The sequence below is a fragment of the Ciona intestinalis genome, chromosome 11 (genome assembly GCF_000224145.3).
Source record: "Ciona intestinalis chromosome 11, KH, whole genome shotgun sequence".
Lineage (NCBI taxonomy): Eukaryota > Metazoa > Chordata > Ascidiacea > Phlebobranchia > Cionidae > Ciona > Ciona intestinalis.
The window spans coordinates 1727948-1753317 of NC_020176.2; the positions used below are offsets into that span (position 1 = coordinate 1727948).

At 32.1% G+C, this 25370-nt stretch overlaps 1 protein-coding gene and 1 non-coding gene across 2 annotated transcripts; both read right to left on the reverse strand.

Moving 5' to 3' along the window:
* Positions 1–2256: 2256 nt before the first annotated feature.
* LOC100185234 (girdin) lies at positions 2257–25001 on the reverse strand. The gene is made up of 37 exons (XM_026836771.1): positions 24834–25001; positions 23360–23439; positions 23001–23109; positions 21097–21225; positions 20781–20864; positions 20258–20398; positions 19452–19612; positions 19258–19339; positions 18703–18881; positions 17894–18020; positions 17556–17691; positions 17089–17225; positions 16669–16746; positions 16254–16520; positions 15804–15929; positions 15266–15387; positions 14763–14871; positions 13930–14067; positions 13559–13678; positions 13110–13262; positions 12888–13051; positions 12305–12457; positions 11878–12016; positions 10757–10906; positions 9957–10118; positions 9526–9783; positions 9190–9314; positions 8603–8735; positions 7908–8107; positions 7573–7670; positions 7252–7491; positions 6942–7034; positions 6280–6429; positions 5435–5509; positions 4736–4851; positions 4203–4565; positions 2257–3464 (listed from the first exon to the last, which is right to left on the reverse strand). The coding sequence occupies exons 1-37, from the start codon at positions 24915–24917 to the stop codon at positions 2814–2816; spliced, it is 5832 nt and encodes a 1943-aa protein (XP_026692572.1). The 5' UTR covers positions 24918–25001; the 3' UTR covers positions 2257–2813.
* On the reverse strand, positions 18558–18624 carry mir4128 (microRNA 4128). The gene has a single exon (NR_034525.1). It is a non-coding gene; the product is annotated as a microRNA 4128 (primary transcript).
* Positions 25002–25370: the final 369 nt, after the last annotated feature.

Sequence of the window (25370 nt, forward strand, 5' to 3'; positions counted from 1 at the left end):
TAGAATTAAAGAAAGAAATTCGACGTCAAATTACACGACGGGTTGTTACGTGGACCATATTCATTACAATGCGCTACAGTTACCTCCCTGTACATGCTAAAAGATAAATATTCGAGTTATTTTGTTTTTCTTATGAATTCAAGGTTCATTTACTTGTCACGCTTGAGCAAGAGTACAAAATACTTCGGTGATTCCAGCATAAAGTATACAGAATGACAATTTTACTGGTCATTGTCGCCACGCAAGAAAAAAACAAGTGACATTTATTCATGATCGAGCTCGAGAAGTAAAAAAAGGTCATTTGGCCTTTTATATCTTTAGATTTCTATGTTTAAAACACAAACATAATTTAAAAGTAATCCAAAATGAAGAAGATAAGGAAAACTGATTTGTAGCCCGCAACTGCCAAACTAAAAGTTAAAAAAAACATTAATTTCCATGTTCGTATGGTCTTTGCCTTAGATCAATGACTGACTTTCAATATCTTTAAGATTCTTTTTATAATACCGTGTTGAACTATATATATATATATCTTAAATCTTAAAAATAACAGTCATCTCTTTATAAAAAACACAATCGCTGCTAAGTTATAGTAGGGTGGGGAAGATGGAACACCTTTTTATTCTATTTTCTCGTCACATTTAGTAGTAAACAAAGAAAATTCAAGAAATATAAAACTGTATCCTCACGACTCTAATGAACCGTTGTTAATTGTTTAAGAAACGATCAGGATATTTTTGGGTATTATGTGCGAAAGGTGTCCCATCTTCATACTATATACAAAACACAACTGGTAATGTTTTTTTAACTTTTTAAACGTTGTCTTATCTGCAATTAAATGGTTTATTGAATTATTTTTTTACAATAAGTCTAAAACTTCTTTCTACATACAATCCAGCGTCCAAACCTGCAACTGTACACATGAGCTTTACTAGCACGCCTGACGCTGGAATGACAAAAAGATCTGATCCAAGTAAAGATAGCTGTAGTCAACAGCTACACGAACCTCTAGTGTAACGGCTACATCAGAGGGTAAGTAAATATCGACTAAGTAAGCGTAGTTATAACTCCTTTGGGAAACCTGTTCGTGTTGTCTGAAATAGATAATATCGTTCGATATGAGTACAAGCCACTGAAAACAGACTGTTACATTGCAAGTTATGGTTAAAAACACAAAAAAATAACATAATATATACTCATGTGCTGGTACTTTTTATAGCAGTATCCTGTGTTAACAATCTCACCACAGACCACACTGGTATAGATATAGTAGGGTGGGAAAGATGGGACACCTTTTTATTCTATTTTCTCGTCCCATTTGGTAGTAAGTAAACAAAGAACAATATAAAATTATAAACCGTATACTTAATACGTTCCTACAGACCGTTGCTAATTATTCAAAACAAGATTAGGATATTTGGATATTGTGACCTAGAAGTGTCCCATCCTACCCCACAGTATTATATTTAGAAATTATTTTTTCAATCAATAAACTCAATTTTGAATTTCTGTCAGTGTATAATTTTTGAAATTCCACAATATATTTCTAGCAGTGTGCTGTCGTTTTTAAATTAAGAATTCAAATATGCGAACAATATTGATTATTGCTCGAATTTGACATCAATTTTTTTTATACAAGTTCATCAAACCTTCTACGACCACTAGGCGAGTACAATACTGTGGGGTAAGGTGGGACATCGGTAGCATCTATATCCCATATTTCTCAATAATTCGGTGAATACTCTTTGATTACTGCCAAACAGGTTGAGAAAATATAATGAAACGTGTCTCATCTTCCCCCACCCTACTATATGTATATATAGGACTGAATGACTGCAATCGTATGCAGTAATAGTTGTATACAATTGTTATTTCTGATTGGTATTTCGTATTTTGGTTCTAACGATAAAAAACGTTGGGTGACTGTCTCTAACCTACAGGTTACAAGTTCAAAGCTCAGCGCTGCTACAATTGTGGACAAATGAATATCCTTGAGCAACCCACACCTCGGCAAATGCTTCAACCCAATGGACTTTTTGTGTTGTAAAGACGGTCGCTGCCTCGCCACACGAAGAGAAAATGAAGTTACATAACATCGGATATTAAACGTGATGGTATCCTTATTTTATGATGGTCGCTTTAACCACTGTGGTACGGATACAACCACTTAATACGTGGATGAATATGGCGTGTTTTATGCTACCACCAAAACAATGTAGCGTAAATATTTATAGTATGAATACTTAACAAGAAAAACACGCGCCATCTACGTTTATTTTAATTCCTGATGTAGTAACGAAGGCACAACTCATTTCATGCTCTTGTTGTAAAGAATTAACACGATAATTTCTACGGTAACCGACTCAAAGCCACAGTGAGAATTAGAGCAATCACCGTAACATATGTGGAACACTAGAATATTGGATCAAATACAAAACAGATCCACTGTACTACGCAAAAATGGGTCGTAAGTATATACAATTTCATTCATACTTGATTGAAAACATGGTTAAAACGCGTAAAAGGCACTACAATTGAACAGTGAATTCACAGTTAAAGGCGTATGCTTGGTGGGAAAAGGCAATCGGTGTGATTGTGTAACTGGAATGAGGAAGACCAACCATTTGGCTTTAATTTAAAAATCAACATCAAATAGTCACTGATCATCAGAAATAGTGATGGGTGATCGGACAGTGCAACTAATTAGAATATTTACTGTATAAAAAATAAAATTCTCTACTTAGTAACATAATACGTTTTCACAATCAAGAAATTGTTGATGTTAGTTAAAAGGAACAAAAACAGTGCAATGTTTAAACGCAGCCATATTCGTACCACAACGTACTCTGTTCATTCTCTTCAGGAGTCGTTCTCTTTGGTGTTGCGGGTCGTGGCTGGGATCGAACCTGGTCTGTGGGAGATGGTGGAACCACGGATCTTGGTCTCCTTGGTTGAACGGGCATATCAGGTGGGACGTCCCGTCTTATCGGGCTTGGTGCTGAAGGTGTGTCTGGTGGAGGTACATCACGTCTCTTCGGTGTTTGGGAATTTTCGGATATTATCGGACTTACGCTTGGGCCATCAACCGTCTTTGAGGAAATTGGTGTAGACGTCAATTCACGGGAAAATATCTCGTTGGACATTATCGCCCTCGAATTACTACTGAAGGGTGAGTAGGCCGAGGTTGGTCGTCGCTGTTGGTTCGTGGTGGTTCCAGATGCACGAGAGCGAAGTGTAACGTTGCCGGGGAAGGATCGGAAGGTGGTATCGTTGGGTGATGACCTGGGAGCAGGGCGTGGAACAGCATGGGGTCCTGAGGATGGACTTCCTACTAAAGTATCGAGCCTCTGCACTGCTGACATGGAACCACTGGGACTTTCAGGTTTGACGTTCATGCTCATTGGTCGCTGCCGAGGGGAGACATTCGAACGAAGAACAACTGACGAAGAATCTCCGGTTTTTGCCTGGAAAAAATTCAACATTAGTTAAACGAAAAAAATACCATGTTAGTTAAAATAACTCAGTTGTGCATAAACAGCAATGTGTAAGGTTATTTCACATCACATTTTTATGATAAATAAAACCAAACTAAAACATTCACAGCAATGTAAATTAAACAACAGCATGCAACAAACAAGTGTGGAGTAAAGAAAAATGGGGTAAACAATAAACATCAGCAATTTTTTTTATCAAAGTATCTTGAAAAATTAGTATTTAAAATTAAGTATATCTTAGCACCAGTTTTTGCAAACAAAAGTAAAACGTGACGTGACAGTGTATGTGACACCCATGTGTTATGCATTTTGTGCGGAAGTTTTACCAGTAGCCTGAGTTTAAAGTCGGCACGGTAAGTTTCATGAAGAAATTGCTCCAGTGTTATAACTTCATTTTCACTCTGAGAATCATCACGATCCTAAAACAATCATTCAGTTTCTTGTATTTATAACGTGTGTTGTAAGTGTGGGAGACAAGGTTAGCATAACAACTGCCTTCTGCTATTTATAAACTAATCAAAGACATTCTAAACTAAACAAACAGTTCAAATGCTACAAATTGTTAATAAAACAAAACTAAAAAGAAGCCAATGGTAGTCCAAAGTATGAATGAGCATATCGCTGGTTTATAGTTTAAAACAGCAAAAAGTTTGTAAATAAGTTTGTTTGGGATTAGTTGAGCTTTCACACCAACACAAGTGTTTGCACCTTCCCAATATCGCTGTGTGATCGAACCACGAACACCATGGTTTCTTTTTTTAAATTCCTTTTTTCATTCTCACTCATGTCTTCTTTCTCTTGAACTTTGATAACAGCAAGGCTTGTTGGACTCTTTGTGGGTGAGTTTGGGGTCCGCGGACTTTTCTTTAGGCTTACACTCAAACTTGACTTCTCGGGAGTTTCAACGAGCGAGGTAAGATCAAGCGAAGGGGGTCGTTTGTTGTTGGGTGCAGGTGGGGTGTGTTCATCCTCAAACCACGATGGGGATTTGTTACGACGAGGTGTCGTCCAACTCGCTGCTCTGATTGGCCGCTGCTTGTCAGGTGATCGTTTATAAGGGACGGGCTTTCCCTTTGTTCCAAAAAAGTTTTACCAGGGGTATCACAGCTTATTATTGAATGCCGACTGGCAAGCATTATAAACAGGAAAAAATCACAAAAATTAACTGCCCATTATTTCAACAAAACAAGCACAAATAACTAACTGCCTTATTGTAAACAGCTTTTCTTTTATTGCTTTACCTGGTGTTTTGTTGAATCTTCTTTTAGAAATTGCTTCAAAGAAATTTTCTCTCCATTATGTGAAAGATCAAGGTTCACTCTCCTTGGAGCATGAGGGCTTTCTTTCTCTGGTTTTGCTGCAAAAGTTTAAAAACTTGTTACTATTTTATTTTTGTATAATGGAAACTAATTATAGTAATTGCTATGTATATGGTGGTCTTTTACTGAGCACTAAACTCAATAACATTCTTGGTATTTTGATACCCAATCGATTGAAGAACGCTTTTACTGAATTCTTAAGACTAATTTAAATTCTGTTAAATATGAGCCACTAAAGATTAATTTTCAGCACTGTAGCAAAGTGGCTACCACGCCTATAACCCAGAGATTATAGATTCAAGGCATGTCGCTGTTACAGTTGCAGGCAGATTTTCCTTTGGGCAGGACAATGATTAGCAAACTCTTCAACCCAGTGGTCACTACTCGATTGTCCAAATTGTCATCCATATATAAAAAAAACACACCCACAAAGTTACATACAGTAGAAACTTGTAAGTGGACATAAGGGTGTATGATACAGAACACTAGCGCTATAATGTTATAAGAACTGTTGTTTTTCACCACGCGACGATAAAGCAAGTTACATTTAATTCACAATATGCCTAATAGTAGTTAAGGTAATGGAAGATAATGTAGATAAAGTAAATCAAACCAACGAACCTGGAAGGGAGAGATCCCCAGTAGAACTAGTGAGGGGCTTCTGATGTGAAAATGATGACGCACGATTTTGAGCAACTAAAAGCAGAAAAAAAAATTATGTTAAATATCAGTTTTTAAGGTTTACTTTATGATCAGTCACACAAAAATTAATTTTAAAAAAATAGTTACAATTTTGAAGACATATTCGACAAAAAAATTAAAAGTTGACCATAAGATGTAAAATTATTAGAATTTTTAATTTGAACATATGTATAGTAGGTTGGGATAAGATGGAACACCTTTAGCACATATTAACCAAATAACTCAACGGTGTTCCAAATAACATAATCGTAAAAATTTAACAATGGTCTATGAAAGTGTTGAGGAAACTGTTTTATAATTTGTTCGAATGTTCTTTGTTTACTACCAAATTGGATGAAAAAATGGAATAAAAAGATGTCCTATCCCACCCTACTATACTACTTTTAAACTTTAAGAGTTCTTTTGGCAGTTTATTACTTTTCTGAGCAATGTTTGGACATACCATTCAGGCCGTCTTCATCTAATAACAATAACTTTCAAGTGCACTGGTCGACAAAGTAATAAACTTCCAGAAGAGTTTTGCTTAATAATATAATAAGTCTGGCAGCAACAACATAGTAGAGTGGGGAAAGATGGGACACATTTTCCTTCTATTTTCTTGTCCAATTAGGTAGTAAACAAAGAACATTCAAAGAATTCTAAAACCATACTTACGACTGCTATAGACCTTTGTTAATAGTTTGAAATACGATTGGGATATTTAGATATTATGTGCTAAAGGTGTGTCTTCCCCAACTACTATAAAAAAATAATATTAATAATACTTTTGATGGAAGAATTGCTTGTTCTTAAGTCTGTAGTTTGAGTAGGTGGTGCAACACTTAGTTGATTGATTGCATTCGTTGAATAAGCCATCTGACCAAGTTTTGATCGACGTTTTGTTTCTTTTGATTCACCAGATGTTTTGCCATCAACTAAAAAGTAATAGAAAAAAAGTAAAAATAAAAAAAATATTGCAAAACCACTGTATTAGTTAAGTACATGAAAACAAGACATCTTATATAATAACTATCTTTTCATTTCCATTTTCCAAAATAATTGACTACAGTTTAAAATCACCGACAACATGCCAATTTTTATGATTCACAAAAGACACTATATGATTCAAGTGTAAATATCTATAAATGCAGCATACAGCTTGTTAAACCTATCAACATGCATCATGTAACATAATCATCCAGAAATCATAACCAGATTCTTACTATATTTCTTTACACAAGAACCGTCGTGCCATATGAGCAGCAGATCAGGATAAGATTCCCGGAATTTATTACACGTAAAATCATAACCATGGCAAAACTTAAATATATTTAATAAAACAATATAACACCCATGCATAATAATAATAAAAGAGAGATGATCTGTGCAAGATATGTTGAACGCATGCGTCTGCATCTGCACCACCCGTGCACCATGCAATGCTTACATGAATAAGATCCTTTGTTTTGAGCAGGGTAGATACGCCTCAGGTGATTAAATAAACTCATATTACGTTTCATTTGGCGAGTTTTCGACGTTGCTAAGAATGAGATTGGCCGTAACAGCGGGGTGTGTATAAGTGAGAAATGAAGGGGGTGTGTAAATTACCTGACACTAACTACCCGAAGGGCTTCTCTAAAATCTAGGCATCTACTTCTTAACGGCAACACATAAGAATAATTGAACTATGCTCTCAAATTATTCGGCACTACAAGATTGGTGAACTACAATTACTTGACTACATACAAAATATTCACCAGAATCTCGTCGAGTGTCTTCTGCCCACTCATTTGAACCAACTGATGCTGAGTCATGCTGAGCAGCACTGGCGGACGATGACAAAGCAGTTTCTGAGGTCGTGTCCGACGCTAGTTTTGCTGAGTCATAATGAGTTAAAGTTGTTGCCGATGTTGAAGGTGGCAAACCATCTTTACGCCGTCGTGCATCGTTGTTTTTACCAAGACTTTGAAACTTTTTCTTAATCGTTGTGCCAAATCCTAAAAAATAACTTTTTTTTACCACCCTTTTTCATTTTTTACTTTTTTTCTTAATTTAAAAACAAAATGATATTAACAAACCTTTGCGCTTTGCAGGTGAATGACCGGGTGCACGATACAAATCCATTATCTTTTCTTCTAATTTTTCTTTCTGTCTTCGTATCTCTTGCATTCGTTCACTACAAAAATATGGCGTTATTACATTTTAGATTTTATCTATTAAGTACCAAGGAAATTTGAAACTGTTACAGCAGATTTGAGCTCAACTACAAAATGCTAACAGTATTTTTTCTCTATTTTAAGCATAACCAAAATTTTCAAAATGAAATATTTAAAAAAATAACATTTTAATTACCATTTTTATAGTTCTGATGTAAGTCACAAAAACATTTTATACAATTTAGCAACATTCTCACTTGTATTGTTTCTGCTCGCTATAAATCTGATCTTTTCCCTCCAATGCTTGTGATAAAAGTTCTTCATTTTGTGACATGAGTCGACTGATTTGTTCGAGCAGATGTCGATTTTCATCTTCAAGATTTCCCTTCAACTGCATCAGGACTTCACAACGATTGGATAATTTCGCTGTCGCAATGTCCAACTGTTGGTTATGGTCCTACAGAAAAAATTAAAAATGGTCAAAACTAAAGAAAAATTAGACTTTCTTTTGTTAAATATTTATTTTTAAATATTTCCCAAAAGTTTTATTACAGTAATTATATGACATGACATATTTTCATTTTTTTATTTCAGTTATTAACAAAGGTGTAAACAACAGTTAGCTTGAAATACTAAAGTATATAAATCTTAACGCATACTTTATTCATTGCTTGTGACTGCTACACCATGCAAACACACAGCTTCAATTAACAATTAAGTAAACAATTTTTACATAATTTAACATTACTGCTCTGTAATAGACATGTGCACAAACGCGATAGGCAGGCCTCATATGGAAGGGAGGGCAGGCCTACACTTGAATTTGCTACACTGCATAAATAAGTAACATTACAACCTTTAAGTTAGATTAGTTTCACAGGATTGTGTGTTGGACTATCCCTGCCTCCCCTACATTTTAAAAAGTTTGACGCCCATGGAAATTAATGCATACTTTAATATCTGTTGTTTCAGCTTCTAACTTTGCATATTCAATCTTCATTCTGTTGTGCGCTGTCTTTAATGTTGAGTGGTCCGATTGTAAATCTTCATACTCAGCATATACATTCTTGTACGATTTGTTTAACCTAGTTTTAAAGAAGAATGATTTAAACATAGAACGTAAAATGCTATATATTCCCAATTTAATACTGGAAATGCAATGCAACAAATGGCATTCCTAAAATATTAATTCCTTTGTGCATCATTACAGTTTTTCCATTGCTTTCAAATCATTTTAAAATTAAAGCCCAATACAACCAACATTTTTATTACAGTGTAAAACCTTTAACTCAGGAAAGATTTCTGGTTTAATTTTCGTATCTAAAAGAGATGGGCCACAAATCATAAGGAGGACCACAACAATTCCAGAAAAGTTTAGGTGAAAGCTACAATTTCATTTTTATATTGTTTTTTTTTGCTTCTTCAAAATAGTTTAGCAGCCTAGTAGGGTTTATATCATACTTTATCAACAAAAAAGTTAAAAAAATAAAAAAATTAAAACAGTGCAACTGTATTTAGATTTTAAAAATTGAAACAAACTTGTCATGAGCTTCTTTCAATGCTTCTAAATCTTGTGATGTAAGTGAAGTTTCACTTTTTCTTAAATTAAGATCTTGTTTACTTCTCATCAGTGATTCATTGTACTTGGCCTCAAGGTCCTTGTTCTAAAATATATTTTTAGTATTTATATTTGGTGTAAATTCAATCATTTTAAATTTCAGTTTGCAATATTCTTTTATTTCTTAAATGTTATGTCTGGTTATTACCAAGAAATTAAGTTTTTGAAATAAAAATTAAAAAAAAAAAAAATTATATATATTTAACAAAAACAAAAAATGCATATAAATTTTAAAAACACAAACAAGAACACCTTACATCATTACGGAGTTGTTGACAAAGTTGTTTTAATTTCTGATGATCTTGCATTACTCCCTCTAGCTCCATCGTCTGGCGCTCGTGCAACACAGTTAAATCATCGTTATCTTTTTCAAGTTGTTGTTTTTCTTTAGTAATAAGCATGAGCTTTCGATTGAGCTCAGCTTTTGTGGATTCCACATTATTTTGAGCGGATGAAGCAACTGCATTCTGCTGTATGAGTGATGTACATTTGGACTGAAGTGTGGAATTTTCAACCTGAATAGTTAGAAAAATAACAACCATATGAAAACTGCACAATATTCTCTGCTATTGTAAGTACTAAATATGCCATGCAAGATTGAAGTTATTAATGACAAAAGATTTTAGTTTATATATATTTTATATAAATTAAAACAAAACAAGTTCATTTTATATTTGTCACTTTTTACCTGCAGCTTTGCATATTGTTTTTGCAAGCTGTCATTGCTCTCTTGTAATCTATCTTGTTGTTTGTGAAGATTTGAAACTTGAGATTGAAGTGATTTGACGTGAGATTGTAAATCTTGCGATGATGATTTCATAGCAGCATTATCCGCTAATAATGTAGCATTCTGCACAAGGGAAAGAAATAGTTGATTTTTTACAACACTTGTATCAAACCATAGGTGGCAAATTTTTTTTGGTTCACAAAAAAGATTTTTTTTTAATTTAACTTTTGCAGGCCATATATGGAAATAGCACAGCTTAAGTTGGGTTAAAGAAATTATTTTTAACGAGCTTTTATTAAAATAGAATGCTTCGAATGAATCAATTAAGGTATTTATTAATTTACACGAAAATTTAAAAAGAATGAAAATAACTTATTTATTCTTTATGTGGGTAACAACATTCGTTATAACACATCCGATCTGTATTATAAACCTGCTTTCGAGTTACCTTGTATGTAATTTTGTGGATAAATAAATTGGAAAGATTTTTTACTTTTTTGGTACTGTATGGCTGATAATTTGGACAACCCATTAGTGACCACTGGGTTGGAGGAATTGTCGTTAAGTATCTTGCCAAAAGACACATACGCCCACAATGGTAGCGTTGAGCCTTGAACCCTTGAACTCAATTAAGAGAAAAGTGCACCGACCACTTTGCCCCAACGCCTTTCACATAAGTTAATTACCCAATTTACACCAGACATAACAACCAATCTTTTACATTAACATTTTAAAAAGATAAATTATATTACAAACCAAACCTTTCGTTCAACACTGATGAGATGATCCTTAATTTTAAATATTTCTCCCCCACTTGACCCTCTGCTGCCACCTTTTGGTTGGTTACCATCCACTACAACCATCTCTTCCTGCAGTCGTTGCGACATCGACTCATAATCACGTTTTAAACCCTGATGTGAAAAACATAGAATTTTGCTAATCAAATTTTATCCAAAGAAGAAAAAACATAGAATTCCGCTAATGAAATTTTATCTAAAGAAGAAAAAACCATATTTGATCCACAATGACATTTAATAAATATTTACCAGAGTTTAATATTTAGGTGTGAAAATTAATATTTTTATTCAAGTACTTTTTAAATCAACACATTGCTCTTAGAAAACCCAATTTACTCTAACAACTCTTATTCACGCAAAATACAGTGGCGATGGATGTTTCATGTTTCATAAATCTGAAACAGCTATTCTGGCAAATTTATGGATGTTTCAAGTTTCATACAGACTCTATTTAGGTCTTTAATAATTCAAGTTTATAGTTTAAAATCGTTGTTTTACCCTGATAAAAGCTACCTGGTAAGGGTACCAAAATCTTGATGTGAAAACTGAAAAATATTTTACTAATCAAATAAGTGGTATAAGCTGTTACCCAAGTAAATTTGTTACAAGGTTTTTATTTTACATTTGTAATAAAAATTTGCTTATTGAAATTTAGTTTAACGAAATGTAGTTTTTGGCATTGTGCAGTAAAATGTTAAATTTTGATTGACATTTCACCAGGTTATGAATATCATGCATGTGGAATAAATAAACTTCATTCAGACTTAAAGTTAATATCTTAGCGTGCAAATTGGTTCTCTCTGGTGTTAAATGCACCGTGCATCAATTTGTAAAAAAACATCTTCAACTGTGTCAATGACAGCATGATATTTAACACCTGCTAATTAGTGAGCAGCATAGTTTGAACTTACATTTCAACAGAATCTGGTGAAGAACTAAATCATGTGAAGATATCAAAATTTATGAAAAAACAAAGCGTTAAAAATAAATTCAAAACGTGACGTAACGAATTTAACATCAACAATTTTTTATTTAAAAAGATCACACTCATGAGAATTAAACGCATTGAACGTACATCATCCTACCTTGATATCAGATCGTAGTTTGTTATTGAGGTTAACCGACTCTTTTAATCTCGCTTCTAAAGACTCGATTTTTTCTTCTTTTGCTTGAAGTGATTTTTTCAAGGTTGAATCCAGTTTTGATTCGAGGGCTTTAAAACGCCTGCAAAGTTTAAACCACAATGGTATGTAGGATAATAGGACATATTTTATACCATATTTTAAAAAAGTGCTTAAGTAAACCTAAATAAGTAAACCTAAAACACTTTCTAAAAAAAATATTTTTGTCGCAAGGCAAACTGAATAGGATGTTAAAACGTCAATATGAAAAATGATTTACAAAACAAGCGATTTTAGATTTCTATTTGCTTGGCAGCAAAAGTTTAAAAATTAAATAAAACAAATATAATAACCAGCAAAATAAATTTCTACAATTGAAAACCCAACATACTTATCATTGTCGGCAGTGTCAAGGTTTTGTAATTCATCTTGACTGATACCAATCTTTTGCAACTCCGTATTTAAGCTTTCAAGTTGGGTCAATCTTTGCTGACTCGTCAATTTTTCGCTTACTAGATCTTCTCTAAGCTGAGTCAGCGTTCGTCTACAAAAGATTAAGTTATTTTGAACTGTTTTAGAGTATCCGATATTATGTGTTTAAATGTAGGTATAAATACTTTAATATGAGAAGAAAAACATAAAACAAAATAACTGTCAACATTAAGTAAATGAAAATCAAAGAATGTATAAAAGCAAAGTATACATTTTATTCCAAAACTTTTGCGTACTTTAGTATGCAACTTTTCTATTTAAATATTTGGCAGCAGTGAAAACAATATTTATCTTCAGATTTTATTGAAAATGAAATGTCAATATATAGTTTGGTGCGCAATAAATACTACTAACAATTAATAATTTTAAAAAATCTAAGTACATTAGCACAACAATTATTAACACAAAAAAAATTCTTTTTCCACTCAATTATGATGACTGTTAAATACATACATAAAATCAAGAAAGTAAAAAATACCAACTTTTCAATTGCTTGTTGTGTTTGTAACTTCTTTAGTTCAACTTCCGTATTATTTAGCCGAGTCACCGTGACTCGTAACTCCTCAGTTTCAGCACACAGCACTTTATTATGACGCGTCAGATTTGTAATTTTTTCCAAGGATTCTTCAAACTCGGTTGTTTTTATCTATACAAAGATATTAGGTTTGAAAATGTTCAATTTCACAGCAGTTTCGCATTCCTACCTCAACCACATTCTTAACTCTTTGCACTTCATTTGTCAACCTTTTATTTGTTGAGACTAAACGCGTGTTTTCCGCTTCAAGTTGATTATTTTCCGATTCAAGACTCTCCAATCGTTTGTTGGACACCACCAAGTGATTGACTTTGGTGTGCAACTGCCAGGAAAAAAAACGTATTTTATATAGGGCTTTATTATATAGAAAGGTGGAGTAAGACTAAGATGGGACATGTTTTCATTCCATTTCCTACCCCAATTTGGTGGTAAACAGAGAATATTTACAGAATTATATAACTATAGCCCCAAGACCCTGAAAAACATTGATAATTGTTGAAAACAGTCCAAAATATAGGATTTAGGTGGTAACGGTATCCTATCTTATCCCACAGCCTGTAAAAACGCAACCCTACTGTCTATAAATTTACAATGTTTAGATTGAATAAATTACGATACCTCCTCATTTTCAACTTCGATCTCATTTATTTCTTTTTCCCGAATGACCAACCTCTCTTTGTGAACTTCGAGTTGTGACCTCACTCGTTCCAATTCACTTTCTAACTCCATTTGCACAACCTGATACAACATACATGTTAAGTATACAAGATGTACAATTTTTATAAAGTAAATTTCCACCGAATGGATCTTATTAAAGCAGTAGTGTTTTCAGGGTAGTGCTACGTTTAAATGGTAGTATTTCTAAATTTGCTTGAGAATTTTTACAATCTACCACTTAAACACCTTTTTTTATAAATTACATCTAAATAATAAAAGGAGGCAGATTATAAATTACTATAAATTAAAATTAGCAAAACACACTCCATCACCTCCATTTTTTCAGAGTTTTTCATGGCAGCTTTCATTGTTTCAAGTGATTGTTGAAATCTCATTGCGTTCTTTTCTGCTTCAAGTTTATCTTGCTCAAGATTCGCCATCTTTTGACAAGTTTTCTTCAAAGATTCAACCTGAACATGAAAATAATATTAATTTCAAATATAAATATAAGTATCATCTTTATATGAGAATAAAATGGTATATATACATTAAACAAAAAGATGCTATTATTTTAATTGAAACAACAAACACTAACTTTAAGCCAAACAAAGAGGTATTAAGACAAAATTGAAAAGGGTTTTCAAAGTTTTCGATTTTTTTTTTAAAAAAAACCGCCATTTTAAACCGTGATTGACATTTTAATATAATAATTCTAAAAGTATGTTTTTTACCTAAAAGAAATTTCACATAACATCTATTACTTTTCATATAATAAACTTCAACCAAACTCACAGATTAAACTTATGTACTACTAATTGTTTCAAAACGTTTCACATTACAGATTACGCAGATAAATATGTTTGCCCACTCTAAAAGAAATGGCATATTCTCAAAAAAGAAATCAAAAAGTGACAAGACAACACAGTAGTTTTAGTTAATGATGACAACACTTTATTACATACAGACATTATGTAGAGTTTTTATGCAGATCTTTTTCAACATTTACAAAATCAGATTTATTACCATAACATAATTTCTAACAATAACACCTCTTAACCTTAAAACACAGTCATAATTTTCATACAGCGAAAAGAGAATTCAGTAAATGATGTAAAAAGGAACAAAAAATAACAGCAGCATCCAGCTAATAAAACAACTGCAGCACCTGTCTCTTAAGACGAGTAATCTCCATCTCATTTGAGGTTTTATCATCTTCCAGTTGTTGTAGTTGGTGCGTTAGTTGTTTTAAACTTTGCACTTGAGCCTTCAATTGCCTGTAAGATAATAATAGGAAATATAAAGTTATGAATAATAAGATATATAGGTCAACTTGGTTTAGCACAGGTCTAGGTATAATGTTAAGACCCCTATGACCCCTATGGCTGTTGACCCTTATGGAAGGATATGTTGACCCTTATGGAAGGATAACCCAGTTGACCCTTATGGAAGGATAAATAAGTAATTTTTTATGACTTTATTATAACAAGGTTTCATATCATGACAGATATAGTAAGGTGGGGTAGGATGGGACATGTTTTCATTCTCATTTTTATTTTATTTGGTAGTAAACATAGAATATTTACAGAATTTTAAAACCACATCCTAACAACTTTAAAAAAAGTGTTGTTGACTGTTTAAAACACAATCAGGAGACATTAAAATCTTCACCTGTTTTCCACTTCCAGGTCCGATGCTAATTGTTCAACCGTGTCCATCCTACTGCATGTTAATTCAAGCTGTTTTACCGTTTTCTCCAAATCAACATTTTGTTTTTCCAATTTCATATTTTCCTGTTTTACCCAAAATAAAAATTTAAACTGAAATATCTAAAAGGGTTAAAACTTTACTCAAAATAAAATGTGTAACTTTTTATAAATGTCATTTAAACAAACATATTTTAAAGAATTAAAAATATAACCTAAATAAATGTATTTTTAACTTTCAATAAAATTTTAATTAAATTTTTTTGATCTAAAACACTTTTCTTAATATTAAAGTTCAATTAATAATTCATGCACCATAATACATTACTATTTCACATAAATTCTGACAAAAATCATAAATCTATTTGAGAGTAAGTTTTTTACTATTTTGATGTTGTTTTTTTGCCAAAACTGTGAGGTACTACATAAACATAAACAGTTAAAAAAAATCTAAAACTGCAGCAATTTTAACTTTAGTATATCTGTGAAATTGTTAAAGTCACCTTGTTTATTTCCTTAGCTTGCTGAACAGTGTCTTCCATATCGTGTATTTTCTCATTTAATCTTTTTGTCTCGTACTCCAACTTATGATGTTTTGTTGTTATATCTTGGACCAACTCAGACAGTACCTTACAAATAACACAACAGTGTCATAAAGACTCATAATTGTTTGATAATATTATATTAAACATAACACTTGCTTCAGTTTATTTTTTTTTATTTTTTTTAAAGCATAACTTGAATTGCATAAGCAGAATTTTAAACACATTTACAATTCCATTTTTATGCGTACCACTGACTAAGATTGTTCCAAAAAATTGTGTGCAAGTTGGAAATATTTTAAGGTAAAGGGAGATGAAGCTTTCTTTGTACCATCCAATATATTAATGCTAATTGATTTCTCAATTTGAACATTAACATATATATATTTATATAAAAATAAATATTAAAACAGAGAAATTTGCATTTGAAAATTCACCTTGTTTTCTTTTTTTACCTTGTTTTTCTTTTTCAATTGCTTTTACTTTTTCATTTGCTCCAATCTTGGCGCGCTCTCGAAGTGATTCAATTGTTTTCACCAAGTGATTGTTCTCTTGCTCCATCTCCTGGACACGACGATCAGACGAAGCACGAGAAGTTTCCAACAAGCCTTCCAGGCGCTGTCTGTCTGCAGTAAGGTCCGTAGACAGTTGTTCAAAGTCTAACACTGATTGTTTCTCCTGTTTAAAAATAAATTTTAAAATATCTCACAAGTTCTAACCAAACATCCTTGCTTGAATGAATAGGTTAAAATTAAGTTTACATTAATTTGAATGAGTGTTAATTAAAGATTGATCTGAAATGTAATATATATCATAAGTCACCCACCTTATTAATGTGTTCTTGTAACTGTTGTACTCTGTTGCTTAGACGTTGGTTTTCCTTCTCTAACTCAAGTAAACTTGCCTGTTAAATGAATAAAAATATTAAAATAACTCTAACAAAATCTTCTGGAAAATTTATTTGTCATACAAAGGCGTTGACTTATAGTATATAGATAGCCTTCATCGGAAATTGATTTTATTTTGTTTATTCATTTACTCTGACAAAGACGATTTAAAGCGTTAGCAGTAGCACACAAAACAAATTTGCCAAAACAGCTTTATCGGATTTATGATACACCTGGCAACAACTGTTAATATATCAAAAAAAGGTCAATATCTAACTCATTAGCAAATCAAAGTATCTAAAGTGAGTTGGCTAACAGCATAAAACCAAAATGGCAATTTTTAAAATAAATAAAAATACCTGCGTTATTTCACTTGTCTTCGATTCATCTTTATGTTTGGATATGAGCGCTTGTAATCTTTTGTTTTCTTTTTCAAGTCTCAGTGCTCGATTATGAGCGGATTCTTGAGATTCATCTAATATTGACATCCTACCACCTGTGAAAAATAACGATGGTTACCCCGAAAAAATTGTAAAAAACAACAGGCATCATCAGGAAGGGATATTTTTTAAATTAGCTTTTTCTATTCTATAAACCAGGAGTTTCCAAACTTATTTTATCGCGGGCCAATATGTAAAATCATAAATATGCGTCGGGCAAGGTTTTCCTTGCTATATTGGCAACGCGACTTGTATTGCCCAAAATTTGGTTATAACGAATACTGTTAGTTAGGTCAGGAAGTTCGACACATATGCTGGTAACAAACAAGGCTTCTAGAAAAGATTAAACTACAAAAGATAAAATTATTATTCTGAATCTCTCATACCATCCATATTTCCACGCGCTTGTTCGAGTTGATAAGCAAGGTTACCAGATTCGTTCATACTTTGCATTTTATCAAATTCCAAATTTGAAACTATTTCAGTTAAACTTTGGATACGACATTGGTCATTTTCACGCTCCTAAAAACAGTTTAAATACTTAATTTGTTTTTGGCCATGTTGCAAACACATGTTAATCCTAACTATACAGTTTGGCATATATGTATATATGCCAATATACACTAGTAATACAAGCTATTTAAAACCACCATATATAAAGTTAAACAGAAAAACTGTTAAATACAAGATTAAACCCATAAGTTATCAAGACTTATTACTTCACCTGTGTCATCTCATGCAACTGACGCTTGAGTTCAACAATTCGTTTCTCTGATTCCATCAAACCATCAAGTCTTGTGCGAGTTTCTTCAAGTTGTTCCTCAACCAATGTTTTGGTCTCGTGTAGAATTCTGCATGATCGTCATTATCACTGATGTGTTATGCACAGTGGTTGGCGTGTCTGCCTCTAACCCAGAGGTTACCATTGTGGCTGTGGGCTTATGTGTCCTTGGGGAAGACACTTCACAGCAATTGCACATAACCCAATGCTCACTAATGGGTTGTCTAAATTTCAAATCATAAAGAAAACAGTTCACAATGTAAACATTCTAGTAAATTGTAAGCAGGCATGAAAAGAAAACAAACAATATAAGACTGTTGTTTTACGCCACGCAAGGATAAAGCAAGGTACATACATTTGTTCGTTTATATTCCTAAATAACATGGCAAGTCAGAGTTATAACAGGTGTGTTGTATTGTTTGCCATTTATAGTAGCTTCATACACATCATGCATGCTCAGAAGTTACCAAGTGTGCAACTTTGTGAATGATCGAATTTTCTGTACAGGCTGACAGAATTAAAACAACTCATTGCCGACCACTAGGTTGGAGCAACTACTGCTATGCAGAAAACCAGCTATTGGTGCAGCCAGGACTTATGCCCAATATCCTCCAGTTCTACCTCAAACACTGTTTTTTCGATCAAGCACATTCGTGTGTGAATTAGACTGGGAATATGGGACAGAAATACAGACAGCTGACAAACTGTTTTAACAAAATAAAGGAGTTCAGAAAACTAAAAAATTATAATACTTGTTGTCATCTCGAAGTTCATCAACTCGATGTTTATAAAAGTCAACATCTTTAACTTTTTCTTTTAAGATGTCGAGTTCGAACTCAAGTTTTGATGCCTTTGTTGCACGTTCTTTCAAGATGTCATTCTCATCACGCAACGCACGAGTTGCCCGCGCATCAGTTGCTAAGATGGATTTCTAAAATGGGAATACAATCTTTAAAATGAAAGTACAATGTTTTTTTATATATGTTAACAGTTACTTCTATATTTGGTAATTACAAAATTTTGTGTAAATATTTTAGACATAAAGCGTATAAAAGTATGCACAGCCTGATATTAATCATAGGAAGTGTCACAAAGTAATAATCATTTTTTGTAAGATAGCAAGGTTATTTTTGTGGTATACTGGAAAACTGGTATATTGCATTCAGATTATATTGTTTTGTCAATTTCCTATTAAAGATCCTATCTAATAGTTTGTTTTAATTTAATGCCTTCTCATAAAAGAGCAAATAACAGTAAGTAAAGCCTTTTTTAACCAATAAATGGTTGCTAATTTGTCACACACTTACTTGCTGTGTTATATCTCTTATACTTGTCTGTAATTCTTCAATCTCTGCTTTAAGATCAATATTTTGTTCAATTTTTTCGTCCCTGTTAAGATAATTTTATATTTAACAATGAGCTATACCAACAGAGCATGGCAACTTTTTGCCCATAAAGAAACTTCACAATTTTTTTACGATTCATGCCACAAAATACTTACAACTCTTGCTTGGCTTTCCGAAACTTTGCTTTTAAATCATTCAGCTCAACCATGAGATGTTGTCTTGTAGCTGGTGATGTAAGACTTTCTCGTCGAATCAAGTTTCCACCTCCAGCTTGAGATTGAAAATAATCCCGTTCTTGTGTTACGTCAGTAATCAACTAAAAAAATATATATATATTTAAAGAATTGAAATATTTTTTTATATATTCGAAATACTTGAAAGAAGCTTTGAACTAATTACTTGTATTCTTATTGTTTTTAAATGTTTAAAATGCCTTTTTAACAACAACTGTATTTTAAATCAATTGCTGTACATTAAGATATCTTTCAACATATAACTTCAAATGAATTAATCATAAAACGGTTAGGGCCGATTATATATAATACAAATAGGCCCTAGAGGATATTTATATGAATTGCTTTATTACAATGGTATCAGCTGCTTATAAATAAGTGGTTTAATATATCTTGGCTAACTCTTACTATTCTATATGTTAAATTAAAAGTGAACAAATAAAAATATTTTAAATATAAAAATGTTAACTAATTTTACTCTTTGATCTTTTGCAAACTTTGTTACTAATGAGCTTCAAACATCCGTAAGACAAAATTTTCCATTAAAGAGCTATTATAAGTGACATCAACACTACCCTGAAATTTCCTGCACTGCAATTATCTGTAAACAATATCCTCAAATTTGTTAGAATGCATGTCTTGACTATCCTTGCCTCTCCTGCATTCTAAAAAGTTTGAGGCTACAGACAAAATAACAATTTTTTTGGTAAAAAATCAAATGGTAATACCATAGCTTGGTTGTCACGTTCAGAGACAAGTGAGCGAATATGCAACGACATTTTCCTTGTGAGTTCTTCTAAATCTTCAGGTGGTATTTCAACGAGTTCTTCCCATTGAAGATTTAAAACTTTATCAGTGTTTTCTGTGATCTGAAAAATATTATGTTTTGCATTATTTTTTTCCTAAAAACAACAACATATCATACAAGCCAAATTATGTGACTTTATTACTAAGGCAGAGAAATATTTTACCGAAGTATCCTAAGTAGCACGTTTTGAACTAGTAAACTATTCAAGTAGTATTTTATCAAAGTATCTTTTACATTATAACCTACTTTTTTATATAAAAAACTCTTCATATAAGAGTACGTTGTATTTTTTAGGAACATTTAAAAGATAAATTGATTTTACATTTGGAAAATTCAGGGGTTGCTGCAGATTCTGCAAAATTGTGAGGGTAGGCTTGCGTACCTTGAATCATATGAATCAACGGCGCTGTATTAAATGAATATAATTATGTAAAAATACTCACATCTTTTATATGGTTCATCATTGTCTCCATTCCTTCATACGTTAACTGTTTCATCTTTTCAACAAACCTTTCACGTTGATCACACTGTAATATTAAAATATTTCATCAAATGCAAATTAAGATTTACGCATCAACATAACACCAGTTGCATTAATGATGTTATGAATACATACAGTAAACACACAACATTTGTGGACCTTTAGAGCAAAACAAGTATGACTAAAGCACATTTTGTATCTTCAGGTTTGTAACTGTAAGACATTTAGTTTTATTTTGCAATTTCCTACAAAATAAGCTGAATATTAGAAACAACTACCTGTACAGCACAACCCAACACAAGTAAAAGTAGTTTCTGCATTTCAGCAAGTCCCTCTGGTGTCCGGACATTATGAACCAACTGTAGAACTTTCGGTAATGACATCACAATCACTTGCTTTTGTACTTCCTAATACAGAAAAATTAAGAAAATATAAAGGAAAATTGTTGCTATGATATAGACTATAGGTATTGGCAAAAAGTAGGACCGAAAAAAAGCAAACCAATGAGTAATAATTTATTTTTATATTACAGCCTAATTACTATTTCAGCAACATATTCATGTAAAAGTACATAGTCAGTGTCAATGTCATTGGAAATTCAACAACAAATATATTTGTACTTGGTTGAACTGAATACTATGTAATACAAACAACTAACAACCAATCCCGGACAAAGGATAGAGGCCACAAAAAAATACTTTATATTACGCTAGTCTACACAAGAACATTTTATGACAAGAAACGAACAAAAGGGTAGTTTAGTGAGATCCTATACCACACAATTGATCGGCGTTTGTTATTTAATACTTACAACAAAAAGTAACTAACATTGATTAAATGCTTAGGAGTAATCAAATAAACAAAAGGAAATTTAACATCAGTTTAACTATTTAAACACCAACATTAGTCATTACAAAGTACAATAGTTGGACAAAATACAATTCTACTAAGGCGTGTACTTATATATATATTTATATGATAAATATAAAAACACAGCAAAAAGTTTCTAATATGTCTAGCCCATGTAATTGGTAACAAATGTTTCAGATGTAATTTACAAAAATTAGTCCAAAATATTATGGAACTGGTAAAGTTGTAATATTGTAATATATGGGATAAGGGAATAGTTTTCAAATATTGGGAAACCAAATCAAAGATAACGGCACTTTCCATTTTAAGTGGAAAATGACGTGGAAGCATCAAACGTGTGTGGACAAGACACACATTGAAAGTCAGCATCAGCTAATACAGACCTACAATCAAAGGCAAACAAAACATTACCGTGCACAATGGTTGCTGTTTGTTTTAAGTGGGGTTTATATTGTAGTATTATGCTGGCACTTCTCCAAATAATACGCAACGCATTGCTCATACAAACTCTTACTCAGAATTTAATTTGCAAACAATTAGAGAATTTTTGCTTGGTATAAATGTATATAATTTGCAGCAAGAGTTTGGTAAAATTTAAATCAGAAGTATAATCATTAACATAATTAATACACTATGAACTTAAAATTTCCAAATTTAATGCAAATCCAAATAATTTAACCAAATGTCACTGCTGAATTCAATGCAATATAAAGACTATAAAATACAATAAAAGTCATTAAATAAATAAATTGCCCGAAACCTAGGAAACAGCCAAGTAAAACTGCACCATATATATATTGAGGCAATCCATAACAAATTTATTTTGTTGGTTAAAATTGTATGACATATGGTTATGGTATACAGAGCATACTTTTATAGTTATAACTTTAGCCTAAGCATAACTTGTGGCTTGTATATCCTGTTATTTTTGTATCATACTTTATAACAGTGTTATATGCCAATGTCCTATATTAGATGATTCATTATATAAAAATACATATTACATAACAACAAATAGCCAAATAGGTAAGAAGCTTTAAAACTTGGTATTAGTGATCAAATGTGGTAATAGTGATACATGTGCGATCTGCCTAAGGCTTATCCACAAAAATCTGGCAAAACGTATGATTGATTATGATATACATATATATATATCTTTTTTGTGATATTTAAAATTCAATTTTAAAAATACAAATTTGAAAAGTCAAATGCTCTACTACATGCACTGGACAATACAAATGTGGTTTATACAGTAAAAGGCATTACTTGTCCAAAGGCTTCACTAAAAAATTACCATTAAAGACCTGCTTACCTCATAGTATGACTTTATATGCTTTAAAAGCATGGTTAGATTCTGTATGTTTAAATTTACATCACTCCTTGCTCCTCGGTTAGCTTTCATGTTTGTTGGTCGTGGATCACTTTAAAAAATGTTAAATTTATCAAATAATTAAAAATTATATGATAGACCTTTTTACCAAGTACGACAAAAAGTATGTTCAAATAAATCACTTGGATGGCAGATTTATTGTAGGTACTTTTGACCATACAAATATTGATTTATGCCACATTTACATAAGATTACAGTTTTCCAAATTCCATATTATTACAGCTAAGAAACACATACATTTATGTTGTACTGTACCACTTGTAGAGATGCGTTATACTCACATTTGTAACATTATCTCATTAAGAGCAACCCCATCGACCAAATCCTCCAATTCTATCTCACGATTTAAGAGAAAGTGAATCTAAATAGAAGTTAATTTCCATAAGTTTGATCCATACAATATAATTTAATAAAATGTAAATGTGGGAGCATACTTAATTTTTAAAATCTTTTGTTTTACAGATAATACAAACAAATTATGTAACCCAATGAACAAAAAAATATATTTTTACCTACTCAAATTACTATTTAAATCTTTTTTTTTAAACGGCGATATCAAACTAAAAATCTATAGGAACATCAAAATAGCTTATATGAGTCATTGAGTCATACCTACTTTTACAACCAACAACGCATCATAGTTTTAGTTGCTGCGAACAAAAATCCATTAAGTTGGTCCACATTGAAATATTGAGTTTAACAACTGTATATATATATATATATATATATTTTATGGATAACATTAGTATGTGTTTTACCATAGGCCTAACAAACCTGTATCTAATCCTTCGATTATTAACTTTTTTGAAAAACTTCATTTGAGATAAAACTAATCTATCCAGTCATGGAAAATAACAATCTTGTTTCGTTCAAATTAAGTTTGTAACTTGGTTGAAACTGTCCTAATCCTAACAATTAGTAAATTTGTGTGGTTTGGTAACCAGAATCCAAAATAGGGTAACCAGAATCCAAAAACACATTTAACCCAGGTTTATCAGAGACTTTGCAAAAGAGATAAACTGTCCCATCCAGTTCCAACTTAGATCGCGTAAAAAGTGGTTATTTTCCAAGTGATCAAAGGTATTCACAAATTTAGCGTGCAAACTGCAAAACACATACATTTCCTTGGCACATAAGAATATCCTACCTAATTTAATACAAGTTTGTTTCATTGTTTAACTAATTGGCATGCGTAGGACAAATTATGGAGTGCGCCAAAGTTTGTAAATAAACGAGTGCACCTGCCATAAATTGCAGACCGGGCCTACTGTATTAAATTTTTGTAAAAAACTGCCTTTATGCTTCTTGTCTTGGCGGTTGGCTCATTTACTAAAAATCTAACAAATAAAAACTTTAAAACTGTTGCCTTCTTTTATTCTTGCTTGGTATCGTAAGATAAAAATTAAAATTAAATTCCTGACAGTTCGTATTTACTTTAAATATAAATAGGCTAAGTAACATATATATATAACATAACATATATAATATATATGTATATAGACATTTTCGAATTCAATATAGTGTTTTTGTATAGACAGTTGTTTACAAAAAAAAAAGGTAAAACCTTAATATCATCATGAATTTTCCTCCGATTTAGAAAAATTGCCCGATTTGTAAGGTTCTTTCCAATAAGGTATGGCAGAAATACTATACAAACTTTTAGTGATAAAGAACAGACAAACATTATCAATAACACAGAAGCTCTGAGCAGCACAGTAAAACATAATCCGAAATTGATCACACTAAACTACTTACCCATTGTACAAGGGGTGTTGACATGAAAACGTCAACTGGATTCAAAGCAGCCACATCTGTATGATTAGAATCCACCGAATTCATTGTTTCTTTTACTAACACAGGTTCCGTTCCAAGTAAGACACAACTTCACATAATTTCAAAGATAATCTGACAGTAGAATTTACTATGAATACATTGTTAGGTTAATTAACTTTAGTTGTTGGTAATAAATTATTAAAATACATCTTATTAAAATAATTTATTAAAATACACAGAGAGGCATTGGGTTAATACAGTAATAACATGGCTTCGCCTTCGCTTACGTATTCGTATATATATACAATGTCAATGGATAAAAGCATTTCTAGTTCTAGGTAAAACCCTAAATACCGACAAGCTACCAATAAAATAATTCATTCTCTCTTCTCTGTTTGTTTTTAACGTTTAATTCCTGGGCTCCTGACGCACAGATACTACAAATGCCTGACGCGAACAAACCGGTTAACAACAATTTGCTCATTACAGATATTACGGACTTTACGTTTACGCCAGTTT

What these genes read in the sequence shown, in the direction of transcription:
- LOC100185234 (XM_026836771.1), bottom strand. Translation starts at nt 24,917, where the DNA reads ATGAATTCGGTGGATTCTAATCATACAGATGTGGCTGCTTTGAATCCA. An exon ending in AACTACGATCTGATATCAAG is followed by an intron (nt 10,907 to 11,877) that starts GTAGGATGATGT and finishes TTTTCACATCAG; the next exon opens with GGTTTAAAACGTGATTATGA. An exon ending in CACACAGCGATATTGGGAAG is followed by an intron (nt 3,465 to 4,202) that starts GTGCAAACACTT and finishes AATTTTTTCCAG; the next exon opens with GCAAAAACCGGAGATTCTTC.